This window comes from Neodiprion lecontei, chromosome 3 (assembly GCF_021901455.1).
Source record: "Neodiprion lecontei isolate iyNeoLeco1 chromosome 3, iyNeoLeco1.1, whole genome shotgun sequence".
Classification (NCBI taxonomy): domain Eukaryota; kingdom Metazoa; phylum Arthropoda; class Insecta; order Hymenoptera; family Diprionidae; genus Neodiprion; species Neodiprion lecontei.
Genome location: NC_060262.1, coordinates 18,868,628 through 18,896,023, shown reverse-complemented (window position 1 = coordinate 18,896,023; position 27,396 = coordinate 18,868,628). Strand labels below are relative to the sequence as shown.

The following is a 27,396-nucleotide window of genomic DNA, read 5'->3' as shown; positions in this document are numbered from 1 at the left end:
AACTCCGAACGTTTTAATTTTTTTCGAGCATATTTACTACGTGAAATCTTTATTTTGCAAATGTGACTTCAGATATGTGATCAGCGAACCCAAACACCTTCGGATGCCAATTTTCACGCAATTCCGTTCATCCGTTGCGAAGATAACACCATTTTTATTTTATTTTTGTGAATTTGGTTTTTGAAATTATTCAAAAACTACTAAACCAATCACAGCCAAAATCTAATCAGGTCTAAGTCTGAAAGAGGTGCCTCGATTAAGACCAAGTTCATCAAAATCTAACTCCTCGTTCTCGAGATATCGTCGAACAAAAAATTGATCACGCACGTACATACATAAATACATACATACACACATACAGACGTCCATTTGAAAATGATTGGAGGTGATTCTCCGGACCTCAAAACGTGGAGATCTAGTGAGAACTCAACTTTTCATTTTCGGGGTGACTACAATAACTTCCTATTTTCTCTGAAATCAGAGAAACGGGAAGTTAAAAACATGTGAGGCAATCATGGGCAACTTGTGAATTTTATATGAGTGATTTACCGTGACGTTACGGATCACTCAAAAAATGGCTCTTTGAGCAGCTTATATTCAAACAATGAGGCTGAGAGAATGAAGAAGAGAGAGAGAGAGAGAGAGAGTAAGACAGAAAAGGCTAGGGAGAATTAGTAGCTAGGGAGCTGGGTGCCAAAATTTCTATATGATTTGTTCGTCTGGCAGACATTATTAATATCAAATTTTGTACCATAAGAAACATTAAGGACCGCATCTGCCACCATGACAGGTCTGCGTTGTCAATTGATAGCGCTTCAAAAATGTAAAAAAAAAGGTGTGCTAAATCATTTGTTCGTGTCTGCCTCTTGGACTGATGATCAGAATCGTCCTCAAAACGTTGAAAATTCAGAGGCAGACATCCAGATCACTGATTTTCCAAAGGCAGACCATTTGAATATAAATTTTTTTTTTCAACTCTACGCTCGCGCCAAGCCACAAGTAAAAAATTCTGGGCCTACAAAATGTTAATAAAAAAAATTAATGTTACATACAAGCAATCTATAGGAACAATTATAAGAACATATTTAAAAAATTCGGGTTCTAAATCTGTTACCTGCCGTCCCGCAGGAATAAAATGAACTGTATAGTTTGTCTTTCTTTCTTAGAGAGAAGAAAGTGAGAACGTTATAACTCCGTAGAGAGTTGGGGCATACCTATACATAGATATATGTGTAAGTATATACCTATACATATATAATAAATTGTTAAATAATTATTTGTTTAAACAATTTTTTAATAACTTATGGGCAATATTATTATTGATGTGAACGGTAAAAATTCTCGACCTCGTAGATAATATATTGGTGAATCTTGGTGAGCGGTCATTGCTTCCGCAGATGACAACAACAGACTAGCCACTACATTTATCCCCATCCCATATGTATCGGGTCTCTTTGAGTCGTTGAATGGGTTATTTACCAAACACAATGTCAAGTTTGTAGGAAAAAACTCAAAACATTTGCAATTTGTCTTTGATTCGGGAAAAGATGGGGTCCCTATGGGCAAACGATCCAACGTTGTTTATAAAATACCCTGCAACGATTGCGATCAAGTTTATATTGGACAAACTGGCCGCCATCTAGATACTAGACTCAAAGAACATCAACGTAATGTACAAGATAATGAGGATCGACATACTGCACTAAGTAAACATGTGATCAACAAAGAACATTCTTTCAACGATGACAATGCAAACATCCTTTGTGAAGAACCCAATTACTATAAACGGTTACAATTAGAAATGTGCAATATTGTAGGACATCCAAATTCCGTTAATCTTAGACAAGATGTCGAATATCTCAGCAATATTTACAAACCGCTGATTACCGCCCACATATCACACTTTGTTTAACCTTAAATATGTACATAATTTTGATGTCACCAGGTTACTTGTTTTCACAATTGTTTATACTTGTTCGCCTTCACTCTGGGTCATATTTGATTTTCCCAGCAGTTGTCGTTTACCAATTGACTCAAACTGTTTAACAAAATTGTTCAGACATGGAGAATAGGGATATAACGTTACCATTACCATTGTTTCGACATCGTTTTAAATATTTTAACTATCATAAACCCTTTCTTTAACCCTTTTAATATTTTGACTTATACACTGTGAATATATATAGTTATTTTAATTACCAACTTTCAAATCTTATACACCTACACTTTTAACAATTGGAGAAGACGCCAATGTCCATTGTCATCCTATTTGAAGAACCATCGCTCTCCAATTGATATTTTATGATTCTGACCAGCGTCTTAATCCTCTTTCTTATAAAAGGTAAATTACTCTTTAAGTTCTATTACTTTTTAATCATAACAGATATACGATATGTTCTCACTAATCTACAATAGATAATAACTTCCAATAGTATTACATCCATAGTAATTTATGTCTTACTGGAAAATTTATGTTCTTGACAGTCAAATAAAAAAATTAATCGTTCTGAGGAGGGCCCATATCCGGGCCGAAACGTTAACGAAAATATACGTTGTATATTTCAATGACCGCTCACCAAGATTCACCAATATATTATTATTGATGATTGTTGTTCATAGCATGCCGAATGTTGTTGAATTTTTTCAGATTTTTATTACGTAACAAAGTACGAAAAGTCTGATCGTATACAATTTTTGACTGGGACGATCAATGACATACATCCTCAAATTTATTTGCGTCTTCTAACGTTGTAATAAACTGTCTTTTTTTCATTTTTTTAATTGGATCCAATAAAAAAGACTGAACAATATAATAATACTAAAACTATTAATACCAACAATAAATAGCCGTACTACCCACTTTCCCTTGATTCTGCGTGAACTTCAAAAAATGGTACACCTCAAAATCAGTGACCAAAATGTCTGCCAACTTTTTTTTGTATTCGGGTAGTCCTATTGAATCGAATGGACACAACTAGAACGACGAACAAATCATTTAGTAGAGCTTTTTTTTTACATTTTTGTTTTAATTTTTAGACATTTTAGACATTAGACATTAATTAACTCGACCAAATCGATTTGTATTGATCTGAACTTTAATACCTATCGATATGAAAGACGAACAAACATTTACCAAAATGGCAGCCAGCTCCCTAAATATAGCAATTTCCGGTTTTTATTTGAAATATTAAATAACTTTTTGTGTTCGGGCACAGAGGAAAGACCGATGATAGGAGTCATTTGGGGGTTTCATAACATCGCGATTCACAGCAGAACGTTTCAAAACATGCCATTTCCCAAAATTCCCCCGCTAAAGAAGTTTTACTTTAATTACTGTTACATACCTATGGTATTTTTAGGTCCGGCTTGCCTTCGTTGTTGATGTTACGGCAATTTTTGTAGCTCAGCTGCAACTTTTCTCCGTGGTAAATTGGATTGTCGGTATAGAAACTCGGAGCATTTCTGCAGTAACTCAAATTTAACAGAACATTATTGTAACTTTAACGGAAAATTACAGCCGCCCCTCATTTTGGCAGATTTGTATTAAATCCAAAAGTAATTTTTTTCCACGTATCGCCAACGATTAATGTTACGTTGAAAATGAAAGGTTTTCGGAAATCTAGCATCCTTCCTCAAATTTAGGTAGCCTCAGCAACCCGGAGAAATTTCTGTATCTGGTTAGTTGTGGGTTTCGAGAATAAAAGCGGCAGGTCAAAATATTTTCACGAGTAAGTTACAAAATGGTACACTCCAAGGCTGCAAGTATCAGTGCGATCGCGATATTTGCGTGAAAAGCACCAATATCTTGCTTTTTGGAGCAAATCATTTTCATGCACATTTAATTATACCTATATTGTAGACCATTACTAGAATTTCTATTGCACGGTAGATGGGTAGACGTACTATTTGTGATCACTTTTATGAAATACTAAAATTAATAATTTGAGTTTCAATCTCTTCAATTATTCGTTTCACTACTGAAATCCGACTGAGAGCAAGAATGTTTTGAACGTTTTTTTGAACGTTAATTTTAAATATTTAGTACACTGTATTGTTCGAAATTTAGGGTTTACAGTTCGTCTATCCAGTTGACAGGCAGTCTTGGGCGATCGCTTCACATCGCGATATACGATGTCTCAATGATGCTCAACACAACATTCTACGCTGGTTCCAACTTTCATCACTACGTAAACGAAATAGACAAAGTGCGTTGATGAAAAAAGTCCCTCTGTATTATTCGTGGCAATAACTTGAACTTACTCATAAATAATGAATATGGCTACAATTCATTCAAACAATGGTCAGAACTGGCACTGAAAAATTTCACACACAGATTGCATAAACCCATACACATAACGTATAACCATAGCATAATAAAACATACAGCGTCTTCGTAAAGCTTGACGACGATTACTCGAGATCCGAGGTGTGCTTCTTATTCGACTAAATACAGAAATTATATAAATGGAGAGAACACGGTCCGACATTTGGCTATGTCATGAGAGCAAGAAAGATCACTGAATCCTCTGTGCATCTGCGGTGATTGAGATTCTGACCATAATTGGCTGTTATCGAAGCCTTCGTAAGAACGCATAGAGTTGAAGAAGAATGTCTTCAAGTGGTCTCGCGAAATTTTATGAACCAATAAGTATTATAACAATAATCCTTTTGCGAATAAAAATTAGTACGTATTCAGATACATTTTTAAGCATATTCAGTATCCATACGTAATTTATAGATGTGCGATTAATCGAAACAAAAAGAATAATCGAATGGGCCAATTAATCGGAAAAACGTTTCATCATTGATTGAACATCGATTATTTCTACAGTCGTTCCCTATACATATACCTATGTGTTTTTTTAACGCTCGACTATTTCCTGTCCCTTCCAAAAATGTAACCTGTAATTTGTTTTTCATATTTTACGTAGGTACCATTCAATAGTACAATAATCGTTTACTATTGGTGAATTACACGGTTTCCGAAAATACGTACCTACTTGATTGGAATACAGTGTCAAATTGTTCACAATAGTAAGCAGTTAATGACACATGACACCGCAAAGCAAGGTGATGCTATTTTGCTTGCACTTGAAGTTTCCACAGCATGAACACTGAAATATAAAGAGTGAACAACCTCTCGGTTCCAACTATTGCTACCGTTTGGAGAATAATATTTGTTTCTTATTCCCATTCCTATTACAAGTTCATAGAAAAATTACTATTTTGCAACTTTTGAAAAAAATATTTGATAAAAAAAATTATATTCTCATTACAACTGTTTGAAATGAAATAATGTCCGACAATTTGAGGTTGGCATTTTCGAAGAAAACATTGTTTTTCATGATATTCATTATGCGGTATGGAACTTGGGTTCAAAGTCAAAATAGCCGCAGTTTATTTTGATAAAAATGTGCAAGTAACTTCATTTTAGTCCGATGATAACGGTGATCAAATCTGGAGAAGCAGTATTAGTTCCACAACTCTGCTTGATGTAAACGATGTGAAGCGGAGAAAACTAAATTTTTTTGGACACCTGCTTCAAAGTTTGATTTTCGAAACCTGTGATGCGTGCGTAGAGTGCCGTATTTCAGAACAGTGCGGCAAAATGTCATTGACGCGCGCATTTTCAAACAACTCAATTTTACCGTTTCGCACTATGTCATTGAGCGTGAGTTGCTTATCGATAACATTGTGTGACAAGTGCGAAAAGTGGGTGATTTCCCACGAGTGTGAAGTTTACAGTGTAAACTGCAAAGAGTGACTGCCGTGTTCATACGAATACGAGTACTATAGTTTGAACGCTGCATGAGCCAGGGCGATCGCTAAAATTACTCAAGTCAGATACCGTTCATCCGCACGTGTGACGCACGCTATTTTTCAACTAAACACATGTGAAGGAAAGTTTTATTTGTGAAGCAGCAAAGGTGTCCCTGACATCGCGTAAGACTGAGGTTAGGTAACTTACATTCCATGACACTGTTCACACAGTGCGTGAAAATGAGTTGTTCGAAAGTGCGCATGCGTCGAAGAAAGCTCAAGTGCCTCAAATTTTCATTGTGCACATGCGCTAACATCGTTTTCCTGCACTATTCGAAAATGAGACACTTTGTATACGATCCATAGGCGTCAAAAATCGCACTTTCCAAACAGGTGTTGGAAAATATACTATTATGTCATGATTTACGGGAATTACGAAATATCGTAATGAAAGTAATTCTAGTCAGTAAAATAGGAGTTTAACATCATCTCAAAATGATCCTCAATATACAAAGACACGTTATACATATCTAGTACAATATGTAGTAGCACATAATATGTGTTCTTACATGTAAGTGTAATTCATTGTAATTCATATTTGTATTAATTTTTTCATTTTTATTATTATTTCTTATATACTCGTGCGAATAAGGAACATTTATTTATTTCGACAATATTAATTTTTGCTTTGCACACTCCCACTGCACTGCTCCACTGTGAAAAATATTTGATATATTTAAAGCATGGTACATAAATATTCATAATCTGAGAATACTGGTAAAATAATCAAATATAAGAATTAAAAAATAAAAATAGTTTTTCACAAAGTATATTCACCCCAATGATAGATGAAATGTATAATGGAATGTGAAAACCTAAAAAGAAAGAAAAATTTAAATAAATCGATCAATCATCTGTAAAATCTAAAAAGTAGTGACATTAGTATATGAATTAAACGCAAATAATGTTTGCAGGTATCAGATAACATTGTAACATCAAAAACTTTGATGTAATTGAAATAATCAGTTATTCAGATCTGAGTCTTTGTCTCAATTATGATTAGAAACAACTTTTGTGCAAAAATCAATTACGAACAAGTTTTAAAATCTGAATATTGTCCATTGCTACAATTTTTGATTATAATATGCCATTTCTGGCTCGGAAGCGATACTGCGATTATTAAACCAAATATTTCAAAACAATGGCAATAACATAGCTGCTTACCGTATACGTATGCAGTGAAACGATTTTGCTTTCTCTCCTTTTCGTAGACGGAGATTTAATTTCATTATTAAAGTAATATATGTAGCTAATAGTTCAATACTATCATCTCGTTGGTGATTACACACAAATGCGAGTAATAACGGTTATCTTTAACATTATTTATCTCGTTTCCGTATTTTATACATACAAAATCAGCCGCTGCAAGCCATACAATTTTGCTGGATAGATTTATAAGGTTGTTTCATTCACGCACACTATAACACAAAGTCTTTGAGTCGATAACGAAAAATCATGGGTAACAAATCTTTTAGGAATTCATAAAACATGTACTTGATCAAAAACAGCCTTCCACAGTGTGAGATTTATCTATTTTAGCAATATTTAAATGATTTCTATTAATTGTGACTGAAAACAAAACCGTAACAAACTATACATAATATGGTCCCTTGCAGCAGCCCAGCATCTTCGAAAAAACAAATTATACAGTATTGGTGATACAACTAATTAGATCACATGTTCAAATACTATTTGTTATAGCAAGTTATATTAAAAAATAAATGTATACAATTCATATTAGAATAAAAATATAGGCTGTGCAGTTTTCCACGTTTTGATGAGCCGACTTCTCATACAAAAAAAACGATACCATTATATGTATAAATTATACATCTGTCATATTGACTTAAAAACAAACTCCAATTTTTCCTTAAACATTGGCATTTTGATAGATATTTAGTAGTTTGTGATATAATTTTGTGTAATCATGGAATATGCTGAAAATATCCGATATTTCAGGTTTCCAAAGGTTTTAACATATTACCATTTATTTTTGTCTTCCACGATTTTTAAGAACTAAAAGTAAGCACATTCAGCTTCTCCAAAACATTAATTCACACACGGTTAAGCCATTACCACCATTGCTACGTGTTATTTTTTATTTTGTTAATGTTTTTTTTTTTTTTTTTACAATTTTTCCATGACCAAAACTAAAATTCTTCGCCACTTTCCGAACTTTGGGCTTTGAAAATTCTTAGAAATTCCCAGATTTTTCAGAATTTCCATTTCAATGATCACCCTGTCGATTTTCATTGGTATCAAGATGAAGTAAATAAAAAAAACTACATGAACTGTATAAATTTCAGTCCGGTGGAGCACCTTTTAGTGAGATTTTACAATTTTGTTTTCACCAGTTGCCAAATAGTTATTTACACAGGGTAAATGGTTGGTATCAGAGTCATATATATATATATATATATTATACCCATTGTGACTAAAATTTATAGCATATGAAGGGTAGAACTTCCAGACTGACACATCGTATAATCTATAACTTTTCATTACGATCTTCGATACCGATGTGAAAATTTACAAAGTGAAGATGAAGAATACCAAACAAACTTTTTTGTATTTCTGTAGGAATGTTCCAACACATACATACAAAGATAGTATTGCAACATCGGACGTAAAGAGCTTTATTTTAATAAATTCTGGCTAGGTAACTGTATTGAACCAGAAAATATAGACAATTCTTCAGTCTACAGATACTAGAAAAATGGCATAAACCTCCACTTTTGCTAAGTTGATAATGAGTTAAATTTATACTTTTTTAGAATGAACGATCAAACGAATTTGGGACACGTATAATTACATTGACTCTGCAGCTGTCATGAGCCTGCTGAGGCTTTTAGAATTATATTTCGTGTGTGCGTGTTGAATGAACCAGTGACAACCTTTATTGAATACAATGTGATGATCGTTAATGTTTGGCAGAAAAAACACAATTTCTAGTTATTGACGAACCACTGAATAGAAATGCAATAAATTTTAATAGATTTCCGATCATTCTGAATGTTACTTCAAAGTTTATCAATTTAAATATATTTACTATAAATGTAGTATATCCTTGGTGTGGGTGAGGCGAAATATGAGCAAAAAAGCTTTAAATCTGAATACAAATTGATATCCAACTCAATTGTTAAAATTGAATCCTTTATGAAGATTTCAACGATCAAGTTTACGAAAAATTTTAAGTAGAAAACGATCGCTAAGCGTAATATATAGCATTAGTAATTGAAATATGATCAAATTCCATATCAGTCACCAATCTATAACTATAATTATTGTTTTCTAATGAAGTGGTCGATAATTTAATAAATTTAATTACGCTCCGACTACAGCGATGGTCGGTCATATTCAGATATACAAGAATTTAAGTTACTTATCTACCAATCAGGCTATTCGTGTATACGAAGTTTTGCTTCGTTTGCTCTATCTTGAACATAAATATAATTATCGGTGTATTATATTTTTATTCATATTATTTCAATCGTGAATTTATGCACTGCGTTTTTATGCACTATATTATTAATTAGTTCGTAAAAATATAGTTATATATTATATCATTTGGCAAGCACGAAGATGAAATAAGGCTAATTAAGGAGGACGAGTCAGAATAACGTACTGATTTAAAAATCACCAACTATATTTTCATGAATTAGTTAATAATAGAGCATAAAAACGCAGTGTATAAATTCACGATTAGGATAGAACAAGGTTAATATTTATTCATGCGTAAAGACAGAGCATACAAAATAAACTTTTGTGTACACAAATACCCTGATTACTACACAATTAAAAATTTTATAGATCCAAAAATGACCGCCCGTTTTTTCGTTAGAAACGTAATAAAATTTGATAAATAATTGACCGCTACATTAGAGAAAAACCACCTTCCTACAACCACTGTCAAGAACTCCTCACTTATAATATGTCACTACATAATCAGGCACAATGAGTGAAATAATGATTGGCTATGGATTGTTAAATGATAATTTGATTGTATGAAATGCGAATACGCTTTCCTGATGCAGACTATCTCTCCCTAAGCATTTTCCTTTTTTTTTTTTTTTGTATTATTAAAAGTAGAAATACATATACGTTTTATTGTTACTACATTTACGTTATTATATTATATCCGGTAGTCAGTCCAAGGCAAACATTATCCGCAATTATAATATAGCTACTTTTCGTATCGTAGAATTTCATCTACCTATATATTACTTTCTTTTAAAAAATGTATACTTAACATTTAATATAATATAATATAATACATCTCTTTAAAATATTTACAATCAATACTATGGTACAGGTATCATTAGTTGTTTTTTGTATTAATTTTTTTTTTGTAAAGGCAATTATCAATATAACTAGTTACCATTAATCGTATATAATAATAATAATAATAATAATAATAATAATAATAATAATAATAATATTTCACGTAATAATTCTTTACAGTATTCATTTCCACGATGTATAAATATATAATACATATTGGGATATTACCACAGGTTAACACAGATTGTTCAGAAATGAAAATGTAACACCATGTTCTACACTAGGAATTGAAATTATTCAGTATCGACTATTCGAATGTGATCAATGAAAATTCTAAAAATGCATTATTACCCAGTTTCCCAATTCAACTTTCTCAACATTCGCGTGTGTATATAGTAAGCAATGTCTTGACATTTGTTCCCAGTGTAATATATAGTAAATGTGACAAAAAAAATTTATTTATATAAATTACAGTGTTACATGGCCATTGGTTGTAAGAATTGACTGTATTAACCTACGACATTATCGTGAGAACTTGATAGTTCTATATTTTACAGACCTTTCTCAATAACTCAGAAAATAGAAACACTACATTAACGAAACTAAAAAAAGTATAATAAAGAAAATACTTATTTCTCACAGCAATTACTGAGAATAATTCACATCACTGACCGTGCTCTACGTTGCTTTTGTAAATTGCTTATCCAGAACTCTTTTTAGTGCAGTTTCAACCATGCTGTACATTATCTATGCTCGATAGCTTTCGATAAAAGTCTAAATAAAATTTGTGGAATATTTCACTCTGATGTAATGAAATATCATTTATTGTTTTATACTAATAAGTCCAGTCCTTATTGACAAAACAGATTTATATGGTCGTTACAGTAGATAGACAGTTTTTTGGAATTTTCTAATAACTTCATCTAACTTTCATAAAGATATTCAATATCACAAATTGAGAAAAGGAACGTATGAAATAACAGAAGCTATTCATATGCTGTCAAAAATAATAATACAAAGTACTGAGCCACATATTACAGATTTGTAGTTTATGTTGCATGCATATTATTTGATTGGTATAAGATCCAGGTAGATATAATAGAGTAATGTAAAAAAGACACTCAAGCAAGGTAAACATAAATAGAACGCAAACATCAAGGGTATAGCAAAAACATTAAATGAAATAGTGTGAACGGAAAAATAAAGTACAAAAGATAAGCAAAATATAAACATAGTATAACTTTCAATAGCAGTTAAGTATTAGGTAGATAGCACAGGATGGGATTCTATCATTGAAGTCAACAATCAGAGGTATAATGTGGATATTTATACACCATCCTAGTAACTTAATATGATGTAATATTACAAAGAAACACGTGTATGCAGTGAGACCAAGTAATTGATAATGTTACCTTCAACTTTCAACAGAATAGATTGGTCGTACGAACTGTGCGCAAATTTGCTTAGCATAACGTTGAGTAAATGTAATTAAATTGGTACTTGAAGATGCATATGCTGAAGCGGACTTGTTGTGTAATGATACTAACACAAATATTCAAACAAGATACAGACGAAATTGTGAAACTCAGGTAAGAGAAGTTTTGGCAACAAAGGAAAAATTGTAGTTTTGTTTGTGTGAATGAGCGATTCTCTGATTAGTCAACATTAATAGCCTCTGTCATAAAAACTATCAGTTTCACGATGTTCGATGTAATTATATTAAGAGTGTGAAGAAAATGGCTGTAATAAACTTTACAGAGATGACAATACCCGCCAAATTTCAGCCAGACACATGTTACAGTTCTGTGCAGCAAAGTTCATAATCAATATTCAAATGTACTTTACTTTTTTTTCAAGCAACTAGCAGAACAATCTTGATACAAGTACTCCATGTAAGCAAACATAGTATACGTGACCATTAGGGTGGTCCTTGTTTAGGGTGTTGACGAATTTTTTTCACACCACCCCCCAAATCTACTTGAAATAATTCAAAAACAGTTGCCTAATTTTTTCAGATAGTTACTTCAAATCTGACGTTTTTTTATTGTTATTTAGAGGAAATGCAATACGTCTAGATTGCCTGATAGGATGAGGTGTATTGTTTTTCAGATATTAGCACTAATGCCCACTAAAACCTCGTAGTTACAGATTTTTTGGAACACTATTACTTTTACAATAAAATATATACTGACAATGTGTTCGAAAATGTGTATTTTTAATGGAGGTACCCAACCTGTTGGCGGAAGGGGTTACAGTTGAAATGAAAATCTGAGAAAATGAGACAATTGTTTTTGAATTATTCAAGGTTAATTTGGCGAGCAGCCAGGAAAAAATTTGTCAAAACCCTAAATAAGGACTACCCTAGTGATTATACTACACTGTAAATAGCGTGGCTCAGTATACGTAATCAAAATCATCAATCGTTCGAAAGCCAAGTATGGATTTATTTCAATTAAAATTAATATTGTTAATATAATTGTTAAATCAATATTATCACATGAAAGTAAATTATTTTTTTTTACTACATTTTAGTAGCAAACAAGCAGTATAGTAACAAAGTGTAGATGAATGAAATAGAAACTATAATGCAAGAACCACAATAAAATCAGCTTCACAAGAAATGTCAACAATTTAATATCTTTGAAATCGCTTCATGAAATTGTTTTATGATTCGTGTAGAACTAATTTCAAACATTATAGATAAACGTTGTGTGGATTTTGTAGAAATTTCGTGAAATTTTACGAATTTTCAGACCTTGTCTATTAGATAATAATAGAATTAATATTGAAAAGAGGTTTATAATCCGATCTCATGTAATTGCAGTGGGTGCAGGCAATTCTTAAAGTTTGTGATATTTAATACCCATTGAACAACATGCTCTTTGCATCTTATAAGATCATATAAAGCATCGGTACCAGTTATTCTAAAAGTTACAGTATTTCCCTAAGTTGATACATTTAATATCATTCAGCACCAGAAAACCAATGAGTAACACAAATTCCTTCAGTTTGGGCCGGCTTATCAGATTTATGAGTTGAAGAATCGTTATATTTTATATCGTTATTATTATATTTTTATTGAAATTTTCAAACCTTCTCCAGATTGCAACTGTTATTCGTTTTCAATATTTTTTAGGCTTATAAATACCCCTATCTCGAAATTTTTAAATGAATGTAAAAAATTTGTAACGACTGAATGGTCCATTGTCTGCTAACATTTAATGCGCCTGTCGTTGGTCGTCCTGGCATGCAACTGCTCTTGGATTGTAACGCATGCACACTAAATTGTAACAAATGATGGACGATTCAGTCGTTAACAATTCACTCTGTAGATTGATTGTAAGAAACTTCACTGAAGTTAGGTTGTGAATGACTAGAAATCGACTTTATTATTGAAAATTGACAAATCACGAATCCCTCCCTACAACTTGTAGGCTATGACACCGGGTGTTCTAAATTTTAAAGAAAAAGTTTTCTGTCGCAAAATTCATAGAAAGAAATATTTCGAAAACTTCATGCAAAGATTACATTTGAAATGTTTGTTGTGCATGAGATTTCAGTGCAAAAGATTTTTTCAGAATACTTTTTTAAAACAATTTTCCACTGTATTCCAGTGCGGTTGCACCTTCTGTAATAGTTATTTTGAAAAGAATCAATCCAAAACGGAAGAATGTACGATCTCTTTAAAAGTAATGCTTCAAACAAAAACAAAAAAAAAAAAAAAACGATAACTATTCGCTAACAATTCGTGTGCGTTATAAAAATTGTGCCACCCATCAATATGACTTTCAATAAGTTGAATTACTTGAAATCCGTTGAAAGAAAGGAAGAAAAATTATCTCCCACTTTTGAAAATTCTTTAAAATGATTACCAATATAGCACACAACTTTTTAGATGTTTTAGTATAGACTTCCTTCTAACTTATAGAAATCATAGTCAACGATTTCTGTCATGAGAGAAAAACAATGTAGTTTCAAGAAATAGCATCTTTAGTTTGAAACTATCTCAGATACGCACGAAAAATTTGAAGTAAATTTGCTAACTCACATATCGATTGATTGGTTCCTCAAATATCCTGTGTGCACAAAATCAACCTCATGTTTTAGTTCATTTGTCGCAGTGGAAGGGCAAGAAGAAAGAAAAATAAAAAACAAAGGAATAAGCTACAGCTACTAATTGACAGTTTCATTTCAGGAAAAAAAAAAAAGTAAGAAGTAAATCTCCCAGGTGATAATTGATAAAGTTGAAGTTTTTAACGTTAATGTAACGACACATTTTCCGGAAAAATCGGTATTTTACAATTTAAGAATTGGTTGTAAGTCGGAAAATCGTAACTAAAGCAAAACATGTTCGTATTTTGAAAACTTACCTTCTTGAAAGTAATTCTGAAGTTGCAAAATAGTACTTTTTCTCTTTCCATATTTCGCTATGCTAATTTTACTAACATCAACCTAGTGAAAATAATCTGTATAAAATTCTACTCGTTGTACTGATATCTATATGATTGAAATACCGTTCGGTACAAAATGATGCGAAAATAATTAGTTTTGTTAAATTAAGTGCACTGATTGAAAAATATGAACAAATCTCTAGTTTTCGCGTAACGTATTGTTTGTTACGAAAAATGGATACGTTTATACTTGATATAATATTTCCACTGAAAGAAATTATCCTCTACCAAAAATGTCATGAACTTCGTGTAATTACTCCATCAACCCCCACCTATCCTAGGGGGAAATATCTCCTTTATAAATTTTTGTTAAATACTGTTAAATACCCATATGTTTGAACACTTGATTAAATGAAAAAATACTCGATAATAATATTTCGATTCCTTTTGAGTTTATACAGTATTTTATCAAAAATGACCTTCAAACAAGAATAAATTTGGAATTGTCAGAGTCAAGTTTCCAAGCACTAATTGGCACTATATGTGTATCCATGCAAATGCAGACGTAGTTCCAATTTGAAAATTATCTGACAATCCCCTCAATAAACTTTTCTAAGTGTAGACATACTTGAATATTGCCTAAAAAGAGTACTGGACAATTACAAACAGAAAATTAACTCACAGATTGATAGTGTCTATGGTATTCGAATTTCTAGATGAATTATCTTTGGGTGAAGTGGTCGCGACATTCACTTGTTTTGATACGTTATTCGTAAACGGCATAGCGAATCTGAAATCAGAGCTATTTGGCAGCTTCCGCATTATTTTCCCGGATGTGATGAGACGGCCAAAGCCTTCTTGATGTGCAAACGCGTATCCGGATCGTAGAGATCTTCGCGTACGTCGTGTAGATGGTGTTCGCATAATGTCCTGACTTTGACGCGAGCGCAATTGGGCTAATCTTTGTTTCAGTCTGACCTTGTCTGAAAGAGTTGGCCTCACATCGATGAAGAAAAACCTCCACGATAACACTGGTATCACCAGGATGATACACGTTATCACAGTTGTGAACCAAAATGTTGCTTCTGACATCGCCTGGAATAATAATGTCACTTGTTAGGTAGTTTGGAAAAAAAATTTGTACATAATGTTTAGCTCATCTCAAGTCTTACAGTTTCTTTTCCATTACAGTATCGCATAAGACATGTACACATTTTTGTTGCCGCAATAAATTATAACTAATTCGAGGAAAAGTCTCGCGACTGCGTGATTCTAAGAAATGTGTGTAATTAAAAAAAATAAATTTGAAAGAATATAGCCAAACTCCTAAGTTCCTATCTCAATTCAAGGTTCTGTCCCCAAAGTCATTGAGTTTTTCTATTCGAATACCATAGGATTTTCGACATTTTACACTTGATTTCTTTTCCCCTAAAATATATGACAGTTTGTCAGTCTTTACTGGCTGAGTAAAATGTCACTTTTTCTTTCTATTGTTGAAGCATACGCAACACTGATGTGAAAGTGTCGCAATCAGCGCAATTCCACATACAATGCTGAATAAAAGTATTGCAATAAGTGGTAATTCAATTACAGGAATACATTTCTTATCATTGTTTCATGAAACAAAAGTGTTTTTTGGATATTTGTAATCAACATTGTATATCAAATTGCGCTGATTGCCATATTTTTACATCAGTGATGCGTAGATTCTGATAATAGTCAAAATAAGTAACACTTAATGCGGCCCATAAATAGTGACTATTGCATCCTCTTGGCTCTACAGAGTGGCCACCTAGATTCAGTTGTGTCAATCGTTTTTTCCAATTGCTATAAATTTTTCTTCAAAACTCGATATTAAAAAAAAAAAACGTAATTATCCAAAATTCAGATTTTGAATCTTCACCTTCACGTTTAAAAATAAAATTTTTTAATAGATTTAGGTCTTATTCGAAACTTTTTCAGAATGCCCGAAAGCTTGTCAAACGTGTCCAATTTTTTTCTTGAGCCAGTTCAACGTTCTTTCTTTTCTATTAACATGACACGCCTCTAGTAGAATTTTAAAGAAAGGTCTGGTTGAATAAACACGTCAAATTTTCCAAAATACTTCATAACTTCCAGATGAAGTTAAAACACTTATCATTCAAAAATAAAAAAATGTCCATCTAGTTTTTACTCCCTACTCCCTGTATTTCATCCAGTTTGAAAGTTAGTGTTTTTGGGGTTTCACTTATTTCTCTTACATCTATCAGAGCTGTTACAAAAATTCACAGATGAAAAAATTAATACAACACATATCTAAGATGATACAATTTTTACTTTTTTTGGTGATGAACTCGAATTGCGAAAGATTTAATAAATTTTTGTTTCGAATTTGCTATATAATCGAGTTAAATTGCATTCATTGTTTTTTGCGACGGGTAACTCCCGATATTTTAACTTTTAGAGGGCCGGCATTTTTTCCTTGAAATTCGATATTTGTTAGAGGTATGATTTGTGCATATAAACAGTCCTCCTATACGATACACTCAAAATAGTTAAGATTGAAACCATGTATTTATTCTAAATGTGCAGTTTTATGTTCTTCGATTTAAATTTATTCATGACTAGAGAATTGTCCACATATTACCCCTCGCTATGCTCACAAATATATTCACATGCGGTAAAAAATGATTAGGATCACAGATCTATCAATTTATTTGCTAAAGAACTTTATCAAGTAGCGATAAATTTTACGTTATTGCTCAGTTTTTGAGTTATAAAGCAGATATTGCAATGTTAAAGCGGAATGGTCACTTCATCCTTTGTACAGATAATCTTTGTGTGATAAGCTCTGTAGAAATAATTCAAACAGACCTAAGAATAAACAAAATTCAATTCAGACAAGTTACGTTCACAGTTTAAGTGACTGTGAATAAATAAATTTTGAATAATTTTTGTTGATGATTTGATGATGAGACATTGGATTAATAAAAATTAATCCTTTGCATAGAAAGATCTGAATTTTGAGGTTCGCAAGTGTGCCATGATCATATTATATTTAACTATTCAGATCTCCGTCGAATGTTAATACACAGGTGATTGCTGGATAAGTTTGTGATACATACCATGGTAAGACTACCCACATAACTGCCGCCGACAACGAAGTTGTAGAAGTAATCGAGTATAAAATACCAAATAAGAGAGCCCCAAACCATGATGTGGTTAAACACTGTCCAGTAAGATGTATCGAGAGCTATCTGCACTGTTACAACTATGACTAATATTGTTGCTACCACACTGCCCAGCAGCATGTGATCAGAGAGTACGTAACCCTTTGGTGATACTCCATCCTTGTACGTTCCTGGAAAATAATACAAATGCTTCAGATAATAATGCTTTATGTGTGAGACTGATCATTTATTTTTTTATGCATAATAATTTATCATGGCATTTTGAGGTAAGACTTTAGTTGGTCATTTTTTCGAAACAAAACTGCAATGGCAATCTCATGTTTGAGATAATATTGCAATCGATCAAAGAGTGACCTGCCTATTGGTGGTGAAAATTCAAACTAATAGGAGTAGCGTTTTGGCTGATTGTTTTTGTTAACGTATGCTGACATCAAAGCTGAAGGGACATTGTACAGCTGGTAGATGGTTATTGTTGCTTGCACGCAACTTTTTTTTCTTGATATGCGTCCAAAAGGACAAAAACGATCAGTTATTATGTCGTTTTTGGATACGATATTGTTATAACACGTCCCCAATTTCGATACTAATGTGGTTGCTTAATTTTCCAAATAAAATGTACGCGAATCTTCGTTCTAAGCCTGAAACTTTGCCAATTGTTCGTACTGGAAAGCTCATATATGTAAGATCAAAGACATCGTAATTCATAATCTTTAGTCATGTTTTACATCTGCAATATACCATCAAGAAAATGGAATTAAAAATTTTAAGGATCACAATCATGTGAAAAATAGCCTGGAACATAACTTACACTTATAGACCATCAACAAACAAACTCTATGCTTTCATGTATTAAATAAGTGTTAACAATGTAATCATCCAATAAAAACTTGGGATAAAAATCTTTCAACACTCAGAGAATTTAACTTGCATCCACAGAAAGAGTGACCAATAACGTTAAGTAGGTATAGAGCATCGTACTGCAATTTTATTACTATTGATAGCTATTTCAACAGTTGAAAAAAAATGGATAAAAAAATTAGGCGGACTAATATGTAAACATAATTACCATAGGGCACTAGAAACAATACACAGCTGGCGAAGAATCCATGTAGCGCACTCCAACAGAATTCTTTTTTGTTGAATAGCAAATTTTGGTGCCCGGGTGTGTACAGTTTTGGATAGAGTAAACTGTTTTTATCATTAACATCTTGGTCGAATATGCCGATTGCCAGGACGGGCAATGATGTGTAAAATAAATTATAGACGGAAATGTACATCGGGTCGAAAACAGTCTGTAAATAAAATTATGTGTAAGCATTGATTGAAGTAACGTCATTTAAATCACACAATACTCAATCAAAGAGTATCAGATTAATGTTAGACTCAGTCCCGAATGCTCAACTTAGGGAACAATTGCTCAACCAAAGGAGCATACAGAGTATCATATTCGCCTTACTATCATCATTTCAAAACTTAAACAAATGACTCGGTAAAATTACATTATGTTGAGCAGAAAAGCTCGCAATTCGCATAAGTATACAGAGCATTTGTAAGTCACCAGTTTGACACTTTTCTCTTAATATTAGTACAAACTTCAAACATAATGAGAGGAAATGGTGAAAGTTGGCAGGTTTAACAACCGACTGTGCATGCACAATTGAACTCTATCTGTAGGCGAGATCACATCGCAGCAATATTTTCATCTTCAAGGCAGTGGCGCCAACTTACTCAAAATGAGGCAAAAGGTGTAAGACTCGCTCGCATTATGCGGCCAATTGAAATTGTATTCTTATAACGACTCGTGGCAGTCATGAGTTATCAGTCAGTAAGCAATAAAACTTTGCTAAGCCTTCCCGAATCACTGCATCAACTGTTTGAAACCTGCTTGACCTAACAGAAAAATCAAGTCAATCATGTAATCTCTACAAACGGTGTATTATAGCTAAAGCTTCAGATGGACAGCTTGCGTGAAAAGACGACAAAGCTCGCACATGCGCGGTCGCACGCTGAATCTGCTAACTTTCACAGTTTTCTCTCGACATAAGCTCCCATTCTCCAAGGACAAACACCCGATTTTCTGACATTTCATCAAAATCAGCGACAAAAGTACTTTTGGATAAGATTCGCTTTTTAATTCTATTCAATGTTACAAGAGATTAATTGATTCAAAAACAGGTCACCATCGTTATACTGAGATACTCTCGACATGCCAAAAACTTCGATCGATCAAGCTTTTTCAAAGAGTTTCATTAATAAACGAATATATCAATGTAATTTTCATTCATAATTTCATCACTCTTTACTCTCAAATGCCCAAGTTTTATTCGCTCCTCAGAAACTTATCATTGAAGCTCCGTAATAATGGCTACTTAAGTTTTCACCGAGCTTGATCGATCGGAATTACAAGTACATCATCTAATTGAGCAAGATAATACTGATCGAGCTATATCGAGAATATTATATTAGCTACTAGCAGCCCGTGGCGGCTCTAGCTGCCAATATTTTCAAATACTTCTTATGGTAAAACGCGGACTTTTTTGTAGAGCTCAGTGAGAAATTGAAAACTCTTTAACGTCACTTTCTTCTATCTGTAAGTGTTTAGTTAGCATTTGCATAAGTGTGTGATCTCGTTCTGACTTGATTTACAAATATCGTTATATCTTCAAAACTATTGATCTGGCTGAACAAAAATATAGCCTAAAATTTTGCCAGACGTTGTAGCTATACATAGAAAAAAAAAACAGAATTGAAACTGGTTCAGGAGTTATAAGCGAACTTAAGGATGGACGGACAGAGTAACGTTGAGCCTTATATACGTAGACATAATTTAATAGATTATATAAAACTAAGTTCTGTTGGATATATCTTACCTGAGCACTGAAGCCACAGAAGAAAGCAAACCAAATGTGGCAGAGAGTAAAGGCAAAATTTTTATAAAAAAAGTACCTAAGGAATTTGCACATTCTGTAATATGACCATCGGCCATGAACCAGTAATAATCTTTCTAGGAACCGGAATTGTCCGATAGAATAATCTGAGGCCAAAACAGCCTGCATTCCTTCTTGCCCGCTGATCCCAACTCCGATGTGGGCAGCTTTGATCATTGAAACATCATTGGCTCCATCACCGATCGCCAGGGTTACTGCCTTTTTACTTTTCTTTATCAATTCAACTACCATTGCTTTTTGAAGAGGCGTTACTCGGCAACATATAACAGACTTACCTATGTTGGAAAAAACTTTTTAATCAAATCAATTCACAATTAGTTATACCTAAATTATATGTTTTGTTCCTCTCAAAATTTGAATATATCTGACACAAAAATTAGATTCTGATTGTAATACAATAAAACAACGTCAATATTACTACATATTATTTAGGGTATATATTAATTAAACTCACAGTGTTTTGAAACATCCAAAAAGAGTTGCTCCAGTTGCGGGTGTAAAGCATGCACCAGTGAATGCCCATTGATAACAATCGCGAAACCTGAATTTTCCGCTTGGTCGAGCTCTTCATCTCTGTTGGCATTGTACTCGGTCTCACTACTGCATGTCGAAAACACAGATTTCAGAATGCAAAGAACCTATCTCCTTTCTTGATGGTTTTTCAAGTTTCAAGTGAAATCAAAATTCATAATATTTACTTTTGAAAACTAACTTTGCTCATTCTACTAGTTACAAAACTAACTAATATACTCGGTAAATATTGATTTACATCTAACAGCAAATTATGCCAATTTCTTTGACTATCGCAAAAGTAAACTGTGATTCAAAATATAAACTATTCATAGATTAGAAACTCTATGATATTTGTAATATAACTTCAAGAGCAAAATCTGAGATCTTCATGTCCGTCTACACATGGTGCCCTACTTCGTTCAGAAAAAAAAAGAAATGGCAAAACAAGATACATTTTGAAACATGTGGAAATGCATAATTTTGGTCCTTTATTCTGCAGTTTGAGGCAGCGTTACGGCCAGTCTTTACCGATGAAGCAAAATTTCTCTTATTTTGACTATTCTTAGAGCCTACGCATCGTTACCGTAAAAAAATCGTAGCTAACGCAATTCTGCATGCAATGCCGAACACGATTATCCAAAAAAATATTAAATCGATGCAACAAAAGTGCCAAAATATGTATTGCTGTATTTGAATATTTACCACTGATATTAGGAATACATTTTCTGGCGTTATTCTGGCATGAAGTAATAGTACATTGTATTACAAGTGCAGTAAGTGGGTAGTTTCTAATAACTTTGAACGCAGCGCGAACCAAGACGAGAGCTTTGATCACACGCGTCAGATATCGCCAATCCGCACGTATGACACACGCTATTTTTTCGAACACCTGTGAAGGAAAGTTTGATTTTAGACGCAAAGAAGTTGCTTCTGACCGCGTGTACAAATTGGGATCAAGTATTTTACGCGTAATGACAGTGCGTAAAATTGAGTCATTGAAAAGTGCGCATGCGTGAAAGATGACCCTAATGTGTAAAATCGATCGTTTCAGTTGTGCACACGCGCCATCGTCGTTTGCCGCACTGTTCGGAAATGTGGTACATTACGCAAGCTCTGCAGGCTTCGAAAATTGAACTTTCCAAGCAGGTGTTGAAAAAAAATGTTTGAATAGTTTTGCCCGGTATAGCATGTAGAGTGCGCTACCACATCAGCGATGTGTAGGCTCTAATAAATAGTCAAAATAGTCGGAGTTTTTGAATTGCGTCGGAATTGAATGCATAATCAAATAGATTTTCTTTCCGGCATTCAACATTGTAGTGTCATGATGTTACACATTTGTTTCAACAATACTTATAGATTATTAGATACAAGAAAACTAACGATCAAGTAATTACGAAATTCCAAATTGATGGGAAAAACGTTAAGAGAATAGAAAAATTTATCATTCCACAGAGTTGAAATAGAAAGAAAATTAAGAATGCATTCCAGGTCAAAAATGTCTGATGATAATCTAGATTCCAAAAATTCACATTCTACTATAACGGGATAAATTGTTTATATCGAGATAAATGAACTTGACAACCACATGAGCAATTACGAAAAAATTCACTACAGTATAACTTTCCATATAGTGGAATATACTCTAATGCAAGTTTATACATCAGTTTTTCAATTATCCATGTGCAAGCTGACATTAAGGTACATGTATATTTTAGTGTAAAGTCTCTAATCAGCGTTATGAACAAAAAAGTGAAATTATTCCATCATGATCAAAATATACCAGAGTTCAGGACCGTTTACAAAATTGCAATTTGAACAGAAAGTTTGTGTAAGGAATACATAATGTAAATTTCATAGCATAGATCTTCGAAGTCCTCTGAAACATTGACGGAAGATCTTGTATTGCCGAGTAAAAAGAGGAGGCAAGAGAAAAATTGCGATTTTTTTAAATTAATGCCTAACTTACATCAATTAATCTCATAAAAGTCTCCGTAAATGTAGAAAAATGAAGTTATTCCCAAGCGTACCTGATCGCTTTTCCTTATCTTCAGTCAACATGTCGAACTATGTTTATGAGCATATCAAAACATGAATTAAGCATTACCATAATAATATATTCTTACTAGTAATAACGATTAATTTGAAGTAGACAGAAAGAGAAGGAGGGAGTATCAAGTATCAAGCATTCCAATAATTAACTCAACATTTTCATAAAAATGAAATTCATTCTCTCGGACGAAATTTTATCAGCTATGAATACGTTTGTCATGACACGCATAAGATCCAATCTACATTGGAAGAATTCATGGAACCTGCATACGGTTTCTTGTCACGAAGTAAACTACGTATGAACTTACAACCATCACTTAATACCACATTCAACTTCAGAAAAGAAGTCAATTTGGAGATTATTTTTCATTTGATATTCAAAAATGTATATTAAAATACGTATTGCTAAATGCTGATTGAAGTTAATTGATAAAATTTGATAGCTATGGATTGATTTCGTCCGTAGAATGCAAATAGAAAACACCTGATTACTTTTTTCGTATACGTTCATAAGAAAAGAAAAAAATCCCAATTATCGGGCTGTGCTATTGATCGATTAGTTCTAGACTTAGATTCATTGGTTTTCCAATTAACCGAATAATCGTATAAACAATCGGTTGAAATGCCCAATTAATCGATGAGTCGGTATTTTTTAATAATTGTTTTTCCGATTATTCGGTAACTAACCCTTTCAATTAATCTCGTTATTTCGATTAATCGATTAGTTGGAATAACAATTATTCGAAGTTTTAGATTAACCAAATCAACCTATTTTTGACATTATTATTGTGCAAGAAAGAAAAAATACCGTCTCAGATAAAGTAAAATGAGGCCCGAACGAAGGTAAATATCAGAAAATAAATTGTGTCACCAAGATATTTTTAAAGATTCAAATAGATTACAAAAATTCAAATACTAATGACAGATGACTCGTTATAACTTTTTGCTCATTTAAACCGCACCCTCGTGACATGCAGTACTCTATGCGCAGGTGTAATTGACATTGCTATAGAGGAAAAGAGTGACCGCGACACAGTGAGATCTTTTCTGCACCCCAGATCTAGAAAAGCCCGACCCAGAGAACGCTGAGAGCAATAAATTATGGAGTATACTGTTTATCAATCATCATGGGACCGAACAGCAGACATTATTGATACAACTGAGATACAACACAATAAATTACGCTAAGATTATAACAAAGAGACAAAATGTGAAGAGCATTTAAAGTAAATTTTGCGTTACATTTATTATTACCAACATCAGAAATATCTATATTTGATTATTATTGATAATAATAATTAAAAATAAAAATGATTAAGAAAGTAATTGGTTTGCACTCAATGGTCAAGTTATGAAAGATGGTCGGTGTTAATCGCCCTAGATGAATATTTCAGAAACGAAAGAGATGTAAGACAGATACTTTTACAAAACTTGTTTCATGGGAGAAAGATAATGCTAATTTGGTAATTGTAATAATAATAACTTGTGGATTCTTACGTTTTTAAGATTTTGCCAGTGATGTCTCATTATAGATACGGAACTCACATTTTACCAGCTGCTGATAGTGAAGACAAATACAAATTCGAAAATGCAAAGAAAAAAAATGTGGACTTTGTTTTTTTCATACTTTTTCTTTAACTTTAGATTCTACACGTATCTATTATCCATCACCCTCAACGAAAAGTTTTGATGTGGATACTAAAACTGACGAGTTTCAAATGATACGATATTTGTGATGATTTTGATTTGTATCATGAATTATGATAAGAAACCTTTTGGCGAGGGTAAGGGCCAATGAGTCAATGCGGGAGTTACAATAAGAGAAAAAAAATAAATAAATAAAACGAAAAAATGTTCAAAAAATCTTCATTCCCTGAATTGGCTTTGAATTTTTAGTTTTGTATAAAACTTTTTGTTCTATCCCTCTTCATTTCTGAGATATTTGCATGGAGCGATTAAACCCCGACCACCCTACGACTACGATAATATTTACATAAACATTTTCAGTTGGTCCCATGATACTACCTTGCTGAAGGAAGTCTACGTCTGAATTCTAATTTGGAAACACCTCTGTAAGAAGATATAAATCTGATCAGGGCAAAATACGGCGTTTAGAAAACTTCAACGGTAATGAAAATAAAGCAACAAGAGAATGTTGCTTCATGGAATAATTTGATCTAGTTCTTGTCGTGGACTCTTATAATTCTTTTTATGTGAAAGTATTGTCCGCTAATCTTATCCTGTAAAATTTTGAATAAGCTGGGTAAAGTATCGAGTTGTCAATATCTGTCAGACAAGGTAGGGAGACTAATTTACAAAACAACTCTTTTGTACAAAAATGATGTTAAGACAGATCAGTTTTGGAGATTAATCTTATCCAAATAATGAACACAGTTCTGTCAATGCGATTGTGTGACTCATTGATCTTTCTTACTTTTTCTTTATGAATTTAGAATTCAGTGTTGGAAACTATGAGTAGTTAACAAATTTGGTAATGCAAGAAGTCAGGCAATCGACAGGTAATTGAATGATTCTATCAGAGTTGGCGAACCGACTAATTTACAACAATCACGAGAAGTGAGTCTAAAGTACAACTGATGTAATCCTGGCAGACTAATTTAAAAAAAAGCGTTGCACAAATATTAAAACCAGATAGTGAGATTATGTAATATTCACAAGTGAAATGCCTAAGTGTTTGCTGAGAAAATAATGAGAGAGATGAATTTAATGTAATTGCGTTAGTGATACGTTGTATTAGAAACACTTTAAAATACACAGCAGAGATTTTTCAAGCCAGTTTTTAGTCACTTTAATCATTGACTCAAATTGACTTTTTTAATGAATCTTGATCACCGTTGACATGTTTATAAGACGATAATGTTAACTTTGAAGAACTATATTTTACAACTGTCTTCTGGTTTTTAATTTCCTTAACAATTTCTGGATTTACTTTTCACATTTTTTGCCAAGTATAGAAATATTGAGATTCGAAATAAATTTAGTTTATGACAAATCTGTTTTTCTGGCAAAACAAATGCTATGTATTCCCTAATCGCTAATTTACAAGAAGTTCCGAGCGCTTATTTAAACGCAAGTATAAACGGGCTTCTACAGCATTACCAATTCTTCGGGATGATTTTTCACTGTGTTTGACAGTTTAGTAGGAAATTAGTATAAAAAATGATGAATTCGGAATTTGGTCTGCGGAGGAATTTGTTCAAAACTCGTATGGTACAAGTTGATTGATATTCCGTTCAAATTCTACTTGAAGAACTCATATCTGGCACGAGATAGATTTACTTTTCTTTCAGAGTGTATGGAAGTGAAATTCCTAGATTTTGACTTCCTCTTGTTAGATAACAACACAGAGAAAGCATTACATAAACAAAACACAGTGCAACATTCAACGTGAATCGTATGAATCGTTAACAAAAGTGTTAATCGGTATTAGAACTGTAAATAATACGTAAAAAAATCATCAAAATTATGCTCCGTCTCTTTCATTTGCCTGACCTTTCCTTGTCCCACCTGAATGTGACAATGGAGAGTGCTGGTCTGCTTTGCTGGTTTGACGCAGTCTTAATTGCTTCTTGGAATCTTGTTAACTGAGTTTCAACACCATCAAACGTAGTCGCATCTACTATGAATACGTCTGTCAATTCATCCGTTAGCAGCTGACAAGAATAACCAATGTTGATCGCAGTCTCTGTAAAAGTATACATCAGTCACATTAAGGAGGTTCATCGCCCTTGAAATATGTTTGCTCTTAAAATGCAATTGATGTAATTAAAAAAAGAACAATTCAAATTTAATACATCAAAAAATGTCTTCAACCAGGGAGTCGACATTTTGGAGTCGAGAAAATGAATACAATTATTGGCTTGGGGAAAAAAAATTAATCATTGGAAAATAGCAATAAAGTTATCAAAAAAGTCACGACAAGTATATTGATTATCTATGAAATCACTGCAAAAATTTCGACAAATTTCGGGAACTTGTGTCGAAGTTATGAAACTTTATAAATTACAAATTACTGCACATATTCTTATATGCATAGGAGGCACTTCTTCGACTGTGGTACAATATGGTTCGTCTTTTTTGAGAATTTTGTTTTCATCCTGATCGAACATGTAGAACAGGGTACCTCAAAACAAAAAAAAAAAAAAACTTCTTTTTCAATTTCGATCTTCCACTTCATAAAACCATAGTTCATAACATAATATT

The 27,396-nt window shown here is 32.9% G+C and overlaps 1 protein-coding gene across 12 annotated transcripts in view; it reads right to left on the bottom strand.

Moving 5' to 3' along the window:
- Positions 1–3,134: 3,134 nt before the first annotated feature.
- LOC107223975 (phospholipid-transporting ATPase ID) overlaps positions 3,135–27,396 on the bottom strand; it is a 129,022-nt gene continuing 104,760 nt past the window's right edge. For 5 of the 12 annotated variants that reach the window (XM_046736012.1, XM_046736011.1, XM_046736014.1 and 2 more), the window contains 7 exons: positions 26,686–26,878; positions 21,065–21,210; positions 20,533–20,885; positions 18,729–18,954; positions 17,597–17,832; positions 15,175–15,587; positions 3,137–5,114 (listed from right to left, as the gene is read on the bottom strand). In XM_046736012.1, coding sequence (XP_046591968.1) covers positions 5,027–5,114; positions 15,175–15,587; positions 17,597–17,832; positions 18,729–18,954; positions 20,533–20,885; positions 21,065–21,210; positions 26,686–26,878 — 1,655 coding nt within the window. In that variant the 3' untranslated portion in view covers positions 3,137–5,026. Of the gene's footprint in view, positions 5,115–7,882; positions 15,588–17,596; positions 17,833–18,728; positions 18,955–20,532; positions 20,886–21,064; positions 21,211–26,685; positions 26,879–27,396 lie in introns of those variants that run through there. The other 7 variants (XM_046736005.1, XM_015663865.2, XM_046736006.1 and 4 more) reach the window with 5 other exon arrangements.